The sequence below is a fragment of the Stegodyphus dumicola genome, chromosome 1 (assembly GCF_044657685.1).
Source record: "Stegodyphus dumicola isolate Sdum_Otavi_A_Nest chromosome 1, ASM4465768v1".
NCBI classification, from domain to species: domain Eukaryota; kingdom Metazoa; phylum Arthropoda; class Arachnida; order Araneae; family Eresidae; genus Stegodyphus; species Stegodyphus dumicola.
The window spans coordinates 180,908,803-180,920,887 of record NC_140768.1 but is presented as its reverse complement, the minus strand read 5'-3'; the positions used below and the strand labels follow the sequence as shown (position 1 = coordinate 180,920,887).

General features: G+C 32.6%; 1 protein-coding gene across 9 annotated transcripts in view; it reads left to right on the top strand.

The window, feature by feature from the left end:
- Positions 1-12,085, top strand: part of LOC118183599 (grainyhead-like protein 1 homolog) — a 177,725-nt gene that overhangs the window by 36,426 nt on the left and 129,214 nt on the right. For 8 of the 9 annotated variants that reach the window (XM_035353227.2, XM_035353214.2, XM_035353203.2 and 5 more), the window contains exon 2: positions 9,392-9,424. The exons of the other annotated variant lie outside the window; for it this stretch is intronic. In XM_035353227.2, the coding sequence (XP_035209118.2) occupies positions 9,392-9,424 (33 nt within the window). The remainder of the gene's footprint in view (positions 1-9,391; positions 9,425-12,085) is intronic. 9 annotated transcript variants of the gene reach the window in all.

Sequence of the window (12,085 nt, the reverse complement as noted above, 5' to 3'; positions counted from 1 at the left end):
ATCGTTTTAATTCTGTGGGCACACTGATTGGATAGAGCTTCGAAAAAGAGTGCTGAAACGAGCATTGTTGTCAATGAATTGACCGATGAGATGCGGGGAGACAAAGAATACAGATTCTCAGTTGTCCTAGATTATCGGTGAGCACGGTCTGGGCACACCTAGGGTTCGTTTGATTTTAGGCAAGATTTCAAGGTAAAAATTTAAAACTAATATAGAATGAGGATATTAGCATACATCCAAAAAAATAACATAGAAATTTCTTTTCAAACAATTCCTTTTATACCCTAAAAAAATCTGGAAGATTTCTTTGAAAAATGAGGGTCTTAAAAAACTAAACATAGCTAAAATATATGGACTGGTTTGTGTTGAGCTGCCATCTACTATAAATAAAGAAGGTTCAGAGTAACCTATAGTAACCTATAAATCCTTTTTCATTCAACTTTTCTTTGCGTACAGAAGGAAATTTTTGGGTGTGTCCAGACCAGAGACAGTGTGCCGCAAAGGGTTAAGAAGACCGAATAGAATATAAACTACAGTATCGTGGCATGCATTCATGAGATCAACATTGCTTAGAAATGACACTGTACAAAGTCTACATTGCGTAGGATCGACACTGCACAGCATTGACGCTAGTACAGAACCGATATCGGCGTACGATTGACACTAGTTACCGGAATATGAAAGCCACGAACAAAAAGACACTTTGATAATGAGCAAGAGGATTTAACACACATTTGGTAACCTTCACAAATTTGTCACAATCGACACTGATCAGGATCAGCACAGCTTAGAACCTTCATTTTTAACGAACAGACACCGTAAAATAGACTTTAGCAGAGAGTATACAAGGTTTATAATGAGCAAGATGCAAAATCAAGAATGAAAGGATTTGATTAAATTATAATTTTTTTTTTTTTAGAATAAGTGCACAGGATCGACTCGGCACAAAACAAATACCGGGATGAGATCGAAACTGGTTTTTGACGTCCCGTGTCGATCGTGTGCCGGCAAGTGAGGGTGTCGATGTATGTAGTGTCAGGCATGTGTCTAAAATCGTGATGTATCCCTGTACCTTTAGATGTTTTAACCCTTCAATGTATGATTTTTTATATTTTTACCAAACTTTTTTTTTTCATGGTCATGGCTGAAATAAATATGGAAAAATATTAAAAAAATTATTTAACACTTTTTATTGTTTATTTTTTGAATTTTTAGGTTTGATGCATATATGCATCGTCATGCATTTAGCACTAAAATGTAAACCACAAGAAAAATCATTTACAATAATATATGTAATAAATGCTGGCAAAAAATACTTAATTTTTTTGTTGTTTTTAGAACATATTGACTTTAATTAATTACTTTATAAAGATTAAAATTGTGATGAAAATTTAAATAAAAATGATGTATCAAATATTTTGTACATGTATATTTATTGTGCAATTTGTGTTGTTTGGAAAATTTCGAAACAATTTCTATCCTTATTTAGACATAATGCTACAGGGCATTTTTCATATTCAATAAATGTTTGGAATTTGCAGTTTGGCATTTTACAACGAGTGCAAATTTTATTCCATATGGGAACATGTTGAATTTTATCCTGTGTGACGCAGGTTAGAGGAATGTTTGATGCAGGACCTGTCTTTTCACATTGTAATATTTTTTTAAAAGACCTCTCGGTCTTCCACGCTTAGAAAGTGAAATTTCACCCATTGTGCATAGTCCAACTAATGTTCAGCAATACAAAACCCGAAAAGCGGTCTGGTTTAGCAAATCCTTGGGGTTGCCGCCATTCTGTAGAGACACTCTTTTGTACAGCAGCCGCATTTATGACCGCAAGGTCTTAAAGGTGGTAAAAAATCTCATGTACCACTTTCTCGATCTCAGAGTTATTTTATATCTTCTTATGTGGCTATTCAGCAAATCTACGCCCACCCCCATATGTTTGTTGCATCGTTTCACAACATTCGGGCAGATCCCGCAGTAACTGCCTCTTTTTTCTTCTTATCGAATCTTGATATCTATTCAATGGGGTGTTTCCCAGCAAACCTAAGCAACAGGAGCACATTCTTATTGTCTTTCCACACTAAATTACATATTTAATTTCCACCGCAGTCTGCAACGTATTCAACTCTTGTTCTCCTCGACTCTTTTCAGTTGCTCTTCTGCAAGGAGCTTGCAACCTGGAAGCTCCATCGAGACCACATAAAAAATAGTTTGAAAACAATTAACCCAGTAATGAACATAAATAAAAAAAATCAAAGGAATTTTCAATACAGACAAACTATATACATACTACATAATTAGAGACATAAAATTAATATTTTATGACTATAAATAAGAATAATTCATGTAAATATCGAGTGGTGCTGATATAAAAATAATCATGAAATATAAGGTATTATGAAGTCTTACGTATAATTAAAAATCGACTCTAAATTTTAACCTGATTCATATAGTATGCATCACACTGCACTCTAGAGTGAAGTCTAATCATAAATGCATATATGAATCAAACAGAAAAACTGAAATATTTCATTTTAAAACAATTCTGTAGTTAACTCTTAACTTTAACTCTTAACTACATACTTTCAGCTATACAGAGTAAAATTTTTAAACGTCTAACATCGAATTAATGAATAATACAAAGCTAACTTGCCCACTGAAAATACAAAAATGATTTCTATGTTCTTGGCACTAATGAAATAAAGAGTACAGTTTTATGTTGCCATCTACTAGGGAAAAGAATAGCTAAACATTGCTGTGGGTATAGTAAGATAAAAATCAGCCCAGTAAACTGTTTGCTTTGTAATTTTTTTAATGCTAAATTCAGTAAAAATTGGTATGATTCATATATGCATCACCATGCACTGAAGAGTTAAAAAGACATGTTAAGGAAATTCAAATGTTCCTTAAAAGTACAGTAGAACTCCCGTTATCCGAATCAACTGGGACCGCACACCATTCGGATAATAAAAAATTAGGATAATTGGATTTTTTCCCAAGAAAGAGTCTACATACACTTTAATTACTGTATAAAAAGAGGTTTTAATTAATTGAAATGGAGAACTTTCATGTACATGTTATATAGCTTACTGCACAGTACTTACAAGTGCTGAAAGTCATTGCTTGCTGAATATCTGGGTTAGGTTAAACTTAAAATTTCTTAGCTAGTCGTTACTTGCTTTAAAGGGTGAACAACGAAGATTCTGAGCTAAGATCTTAGCTTTTTCACAAAGAATTGGACCCGAAATTGGGTTTTCCATACAACGTTGCTGCAAAAACCGCTTAAAAACGACACCTTCTAAATTTTTGTTTGCCGCCTTTATTGATTTTCTCGAAGAGCTTCTATCTTCGTTTTCAAGCAGTGACACGAAGTTTAAAAGTGCAGGTTTGCTCCTTTTTAATGTCTGAAATCGTTGATTTTCCAACACTACGTTTCCGTCTTAATTTTTTTCTTAAATTCTGAAAGTGATTCGGATAGTTGTACTGTACATACTGTACATAAACAGTTATACTGTACATAAATTAAATTAAAATATTATTGTATTAAATAAGTTTATTCTAAGGAAATCAAGAGGACAAAATGCGTCAAGGAAAATTCAAATGAACGCAAACATTTTGCCATTTTTTCAACTTAGGCCTCTGAACCCAAACGGAAATGCATACTTATTCTATCATCCGAAGACAAAAACTGACCTTAAACGTGCGGCATACTATAAAGTATTCTAGATATTGTATCGTAAATATCACACTAAACCGTCCATTATAGAGCAGTATTCACATCGCACTCGAGTTCGCGGAGGAGGGAAGTATATCGCCATCTCTTTTCAGGTGTGTCTAAGCTGCTGCAACAATAGCTGAAGGAGAATCGATGATACTGGAGATAAATATTCCCCGAATGTGTATGTTGAATCTCATGAATTGGATTTTCCTCGCACTTCGTCCTCAGTTCGTTGTTTCTTCGGAGTTGAATGATCCCAAAGATGAACGAAGACAATGGTAGCCTTTGTCGCCGTGATTAGTGGAATTCTATTTATATGATACTCACAGGATAGCATTTTGCTCGGTCGCTGGCTTCGTCTATTGCGTGAAATGCGGCGTCTTTTGTAACCATCAGATTTCAAAATCTCAAATTAAGAGCAAGAAAAATAGTTAGAAATAAAATATTACGTAGTTTTTAACTTCTGGTTTGTACTTAATCTGAAAGTATGTAAGAATTTGCATCCTTTTTTCTTTATTTAGGAATGGAATTTGGATCTATTCTAAAAGGATGACTTGTTTAAATCGAGGATTTATAAAATACATTGGAATTCTGTTCCTTCCGGTAACCAAAGTGTCAAGCGGAAGTATCGCTTTTTAATTTCGACAACAGATAATTTCAAGTCAAATGACTGAAGAAGAAAAAGTTAAAGGGGGGGGATTAAAAAAATAGGCTTAAATGCATGCAGTGCATCTATGTTTAATTATCGAAACCCAAAAACGGTAGTTAAATAAGTCTGCAATATTTTCATTGCTCTGTAAATTGTATATTGTAGAGCTAGATGGCTTCATGCACATTGGGAAGAAAAAAAGGACGTGAATATACGTAACTGGAGAATAAGTGATTTTTTTTTTAATTCACTTATTTTACATTTTGAAAACTGAATTTTTAACTCCTTCCTGGGAAGCGAAGGCTGAACATAAAATATCAGTCGTAAATGCTGTACAGATAAATATGTAGATTACGTATGATTTTTGTGTGTGTGTGTGTGTGTTCCAAGCATCTTAGTATTTGCTGCTAAATTATAAAGCAAACTAAATTTAAATAAAAATTTTATTTCTTGAATATCTTCTTTTTTAAAAAAAACTTTGTTCTGTCAATAAATTAATAATAATATTATTAATAATTTAGTTTTTATTTATCAAGGTGAACATCATAAAGTTTTCAAATTATGTGAATTTAAAGAGTACTTAGTCATTTTGTCGTGTTTTGCCATTAACGTAAATCATTTTGTCAATAATTATAGCGCAAAGAAATTTTTCATCTTCTATTTTTTACTATAAAAAATTTATCCAATAATCTAATTTAATGGTAAAAATTATAGCATGTTCGTTATATATTAAATAATTTTTTTCTAATACCTTATGAAGGCCGATTAATATAAATAATTATCGTGTGAAGTTGTCTAACGTGTTTTCAGTTAAAACGTATTAAAAATAAAGCGGAAGTTAGGTATTCTTGAAAACAAGTACAAGTACAAATGTTAAGAAGTTTGGTTTCAGCAAGGTCAATTGTATAATTTTTAAAATGTGAAAAAAATAAAAAAAACTGCGACTGATGAATTCAGCATTCTAATGTAATTTTCCTTCTTGATTTATTTAATGCAGAGTAAATGAGCATTTATAAAAATAGATTCAATGTACGTCTCGAGATCTAACATTTATACATGTTTTGTTTCGATAAGATTCATGAAATGATCGAGAATAAGGTGTGACTAATACATCTAATTGTAGCTGAAAATGATACGTTATACTCTGACATTCAAGGTTTAAGTTTCAAAGGTTTTTGCTGTAGTGTAATGCAATCAAATTAACCTTGCAGTATCAATGATGGCAACTATGAATCTGAAAGTAAATTGTTTCTCTTTTGTTTAGTTTATGTCAGTTGTCGTCGTCTTCTTTTTAAATTTAAAAATGCGCAATGGACTGTAATTATATCCAACATTTGATAGGAAAACCTTTAATTTCATGCGGCATTCTTGATTACTATATAGTTGACCGGTTGCGTTCATCAGGCACTCTTGGTCGTTTATTGTTTATTATTCTTTTGAACGGCATTGCATTCGGTGAAATCCCAACTCGTTCTTTCTGATGTTGCTCTGTACTCAAAATCATAGGATTCATCCTCTGTCATTCTCCACTTCCCTCGTCAGTAATCCGTTTTACCGTTTCATCCTTTGCTGAAAACCTCACTATCCGAAAGAGGGAACACAGGTTTGAATAAATTTAAAAAATTTTTTTTTTATATACAAAACCAATAAATGACTTGATACAAGCTTAAATTCTCTGCTCACGTTATCTCCCTATTTCATCAGTCTAAGAAATTACCTTTTTATAGTAATGTGATATACCTATTTGTAGTAATTAAGTAATTTTGGAAGCATGGAAAAGCGTTATATACAATACTGTTTTCAATCGGCTGCTTGGAATTTATCAGTAATAATAATCTTTCCATACGGCTATATATTAAAGCTAAGATCGCTGAATCCTGATAGTTTGACCTGGTTCAAATTCTGACAAAAGGACTAGCCTACACAGCAGTTGCCTGGTTTTTCTCCATGTGTAACGTTAATAGGACCCAGTTTTCCTTAGCCTCAACGAAGGCATCACTTCACTTTAGCAGATTACCCTAGTGTGCATGATCGTAATCTAATAAATTCAAAAATTTAAATCTGTAAATTCAAAATTTTGATGCCTCAAACAAACGGCCCATTCTTTTTTTTTTTTTTTTTTTCTAATGGCAGATTGTGAACAATTACAAATGTAACCCAGTCCATTAATCTATACAAGGCCGGATGTGGTGGTCTCTTTATTATGGAGTCACCCTCCTAATAGGTGGGCCACCATCACCTTTCCTATGAAGGGACGGACAGTTACAACCATGCCTTCTCCGGGATTCAAACCCAGGTCCTTCGGCATCGCAGTCAGCTTCCCTGGCCACTATACCGACTGGGCGGCTGGGCCCATTCTTATAACACTAAAAAATGCAATAGGAATTCTGATAAAAACAGCGGCGGAGATGTTCATAATTTTAAATCAGAAATGGGGAAAAGACTTGTTCAGTGTTCACATGTCTCATAAAATACAGGAAAAATTTAATAAATTGATCAAATGCTTCCACTTTCGACTCTAGTAAGGCCAGCTAATTTGTTTTCTGCCTGCAGTACATTTTAATGATAGTGATCATTTTGCTACTACTTATTTAAACCTGGGTGAAGCAGTCTTAAAGTTTCTAATTATTTTTTTGGAAGGAAGGGTTAATGATATTGCGTTCATGTGATTTTTTTTTTTTTTTTTTTTTTGAAAATTTATAAGACTAACTCTTTATTTCTACGGTTGTAAAGTGAACCTCTTTTCTCCATCTAGACTAAAAAAGAAGTGTATCTTAGAATCACAGATTTTTTTTTTAAATTTAAATGGGTACATAACTCTTATAAAAAGTGCTTATAAAAAAAGGGTGACAAAATTAAAAAATATTTGCTAAATCTATTTGAATGTTTTATTTATTTTATTTTATTTTATTTTATTTTTTATTTTTATTTTTTTTATTTATTATTTTATTTTTTAATTTATTTTTTAATTTTTTTTATTTTATTTTATTTATTTATTTATTTATTTTTTTGTTTTGTTTTTTTTGTTTAGGATCAATCCTCTTGCTGTTGGTACTGACATTAAGAGTTGCATTTTAAAATCGAATAAACATATGTATTCGGAAAAACTGTATTTGAAATTAATAACCAAATTAGATGTATGAAAGCAATTCTGTCCATCTAGATTTATTTACGATTCTGGTTCAAACGATGTTTACATACTTCTGCTACGATAATGCTTTTCTCTTAACTATTCATAAAGCTGACTTACGAAAGGTAGCTGTAATTGTTTTCATATACTTCATATCAAAATGAATAAAATGTATTATTATGAAACAGGTAATACAAAGCTACTGTTTCCAAACACTAATATTTGATGCAGACAGAGGCGTAACTAGGGTTTTCAGCGCCCCGGGACAACTGAAGATTTTGCGCCTCTTTCTCTGTGCCAAGAATGGAAAACATTTCATTCTAAAATTTCATATCATCTATTTGTCGCCCCCTGAAAGCTGCGCCCGGGGACAAATGTCCCCCCTTTGCCCCACCCTAGCTACACCACTGGGTGTAGAAGAGAAAGGAGAAATCAGAAATCACCAGTGTTTGTTATTCGCAAAGAAAGAATGACAGAGGAAAAAAGGCACGATTTTGAGCAAAGATTAATTGGAAAATGATGAATCGGTACCAAGCCATGTCACCGAGCAAAATTACTAATTTGCATATCGCATCAAGGCTTTTATTGTATCAAATGCAATATATGGTTTTATATGACTCCTGCTCATGTTGCCATCGTTCTGACTTGGTTAAAATTCTGTGAAGATGATCTTTTCTCATTGGACATATGGATGTGTGTGTGTGGGGATTTCAGTACGAACCACTAAGCAATGCTGTTGAATGTATTTCTTGTTCCTTCTTAATCAGCACATTTAGCTAATTACACTAGCAGTTACCTCTGGAAAATATAAATGAAATATATCAAATGTAATACTTTTCTATTCCACCTAAGATTTGAACCAATGACATTCTTATTTCATGGGCAGTTGAGCACTTGCTCTTGCTCAAAGAACTTACAGTGTAAGCAAATGGTTGCTGAATTTTATTACTTGAGACACCTAATTAATTGATACGATAAAAACATATCCAGAAGTGCCCTTTCACTGTCTTAAATCAAAGAAATTGAAATTAATATAGCTGTGTTTTTCATGGCCTGTAACTTTATTCACCTTATATTCGATGCTTTATAAGTTGGGATAAATTTCTAAAATATTCTTAATTTACAATTGATTGTTTCCTTACACTTTTAAGACTACAGAGGTAAATTATTTTGTTGGCTGACTTGAAAAACACTCACATTTTCAGTAGAGAAATAGCTAGAAACTATGTTGGGAAATGATTTGACTACAAAACATTGAAAATAGACGGAACATTTAAAATGAAGATCTAAGATTTTTATTTGTAAGTAATCATATATTACTAAGAAAAATAATGATGTGGTTAATAAGCATGTGGTTAAACGTGCATATAAATTATATTTTAATGTGTAGATAATAATGCTTCATGTAAGCCCTTTCAACTGTTAAAGTAATTATGTTATGAGATAATTCTGCTTATCTCATAATATAATTACTTTATTCAGCGTGGCGTGAATAGTAAGTTGATACCAAAATTACTTAGAAATGTCTCATTTAAAAGAAATTATGAGCAAATAACAATCATGATTAATCTCTTTACTGATCCATCAACCATTTGCTTACTTTTGTAGTGAATAATGAACAAGAGAGAGAATAATATTGGGAGGGGGAGTGAAAGTGTTGTTACCAAATGCTTTAAAAGTGTAAATTTAGCTTTTTACAGAGGATGATGATAACAAGTATCTGTTAAATTTTTAGTTTAAGTTCGTGCTCTTTGTATATCAAGGCAATAATTACTCTTGATAACATTGCTATTCAAATGATTAAAAATTTAATTTATTAATTACTAAAAATATTTTTAGATTTTAGTTTCTGAATTTTTTTTTTTTTTTTTTTTTTTTTTTTTTTCAGGAACCACACTTACTACAACCATTGTGCCAATGAGTAAGTACCTTTTATTTTTCCCTATTTTCAATTTTTTTCACCTATTATCAAGTAGTATTAACCATTCTAAGTTTCTTTCCTAGGGAAGTTTAAATTTCTTGTCGTCCGAAAAGTTTCTTGAGAGATTTTACCAAAGAATTTTAATTTCATATAATCGTATAAAAATATCATTCAGATCGTATAAATATATCATATCGTTCAGAATGTAAATTATGTGTAATAAAAATCTCTGTAAAGACTTAATAATACTTAAAATAATTATAATAATTTAATGAGGCTTACATAAGAAGAAAGCAAGAAAATACGAGTTATTAATCGGCAAATCATCCAAGTCTGCGAAGGTTCAATCTACAATGATACATGCTCAATCCGATTTAGAAATTAGGCCAAAATAAGGAAAAAAAATGAAGTATAAAAATAAAAAATAATTAATATTTTTTCAGTTAAAATTGAAACTTAAATGATGGCCACAATATTTTGCAATAATTATACTTAAGCTTCGACCTATTTATCTTCTGGCCTCACTCAACTTATTCCTTTATAGTGCATGTTACTGTGCGATTCCTAATTCAGCGGTTCTCAAACTTTGGTACTGTCAGACGTATGGCAGCAACTTTCTAGGGCACATGAGCAACTGTCAAGCAAGATTTTTTATTATTATTTCGTTGAAAATTTAAAAGGGAAAAAAAGAGTGATTTCTCGTCAAAAGTTTCCTCAGAACACTGGACTGTCCTCAAGTGTTTTATGACCCCTGCCACGAAAACGTTGTGTACGCAAGGGTAGCTTTTCTTCCGTGGTATAATAAGTAAATAAGTAAGACACAATAACACGCCGAATAAATACTAATTCAGAAGTCAAACAACAAAAATCAGCGTTAATTTACAAAATTTTCACAGGACTAGTTTCGATGGTTTTACCGAACCATCATCTTCAGCTGCAAAACCGCAAATGAACAAGATAGGAAATAATGTTTAGATAAGATAAGAAAGCCTGGACAAGAATAAGCAAGTGGCGCCATCTGTTGGCGAAACCAGAACTAAAACATAATTTCTCTAAAAGCCGAAGGCAAATTTGGATTGGAATTAGGATCGTTAACTAGAACAGAAAGATTTTTATGAATGTGCAATGCCTCTAGAAAATCCAGTTCTCCAATAGAAGATGTTTTTTGAATAATTTTGGCAGCAGAAAAATTGAAAGTGTGATTTTCGGACCAACAATGTTGAGCAACAGAAGACTTCTGTGTTTCCTTTTTTCTAACATATGCCTCATGTTCTTTGACGCGAAATTTTAAGGCTCTCTTAGTTTGGCCAATGTACTCGTAAATTAAACCGCACTGGCAAGGAATCCTATAAATACCCCAGGAATTCATATCCGGAATGGGGTCCTTGAGTATAGAAGTTGGAATTTTATTGATGGGAGAGTAAACAACCCGAAAGTTAAATTTCTGCAAAATATGTGCAACTTTATAGCTAATTGATGGAAAGAAGGGAATGACAACAGAATTTTTATAATCTCCTAAAATAAGAGTGTGGCTTTTAGTGTGTTGAGATGAGAATTTTTTAACTGCTTGATTAATAATGTTGGGTGAAAAGCCCCTGTCAATAGCTATTGCTTTTAAATAATTTAGTTCTTCATCAAGGGCTAGTTTGGAGGAGCAAACTTGAAGAGCACGGAAAACATAGGAATAAAATGAAGCTAACTTTTGTTTAGTCGGATGACATGATTTAAAGTGTGGTGGAAGGCAAACCGATGAAGGTTTACGGTAAACTGTAGTACTGAAGTTGGATGTGTTACGTGTGACCAGAATGTCGAGAAACGGAAGAGAATTGCAAGTCTCAAGTTCAAAAGTGAACTGAATAGCAGGATCAATAGAATTCATTGTTGAAAGAACTCTATTTAAATCATCTTTATTACCTTCAAACAGGGTAAAAGTATCGTCTACGTAGCGGAACCATGCCGGGAAGTTTAAAGTTTCAAACAATTTTGATTCATAATAATGCATGTAGATATCAGCCAGGATGGGACTGAGGGGGCTTCCCATGGCTAATCCCTCAGTTTGCTTGTAATATTTATTTTGGAAAACAAAATGTGTTTGTTTCAAACAGAGTTGAGTGAGAGAAATTAGCTCATCAATTTCGATGCAAGAGAAATGAAATTCGCGAAGTCTGGTTTCTAGACATCTTAATGCACCCTCCACTGGGACATTGGTGAATAATGATTTTACATCAAAAGAAACCATGAGTAAATTACGAGGAGAAATGTTTTTAACCTCTTTTACAAACTCTATTGAATTTTTTATGGTGTAAATGTTATTGTCTAATAGAGTGGAAAATCTAGAAACTAAATATTTAGCTAATGGATACGAGGCAGTACCTAAATTTGATACAATAGGGCGGAAAGGAATACCACTTTTATGAATTTTGGGAAGAGCATATAATCTGGCACAATTCGCAACAGATGGGATAAGCGAATGTTTTAAGTTGCTTGAAATGATTTGCGAAGATTTGATCGCAGTTTTTATTTTGGATAAGTCCGAAGGTGAAGGATCTTTAGGGATCGGATTATATGGTCCTTCGTTTAAGAGTTTAGTGACACCATCGATGTAAGTGTTCTTATCCATGACGACTATCTGGCCACCTTTGTCGGCCTTTGAAATGACAA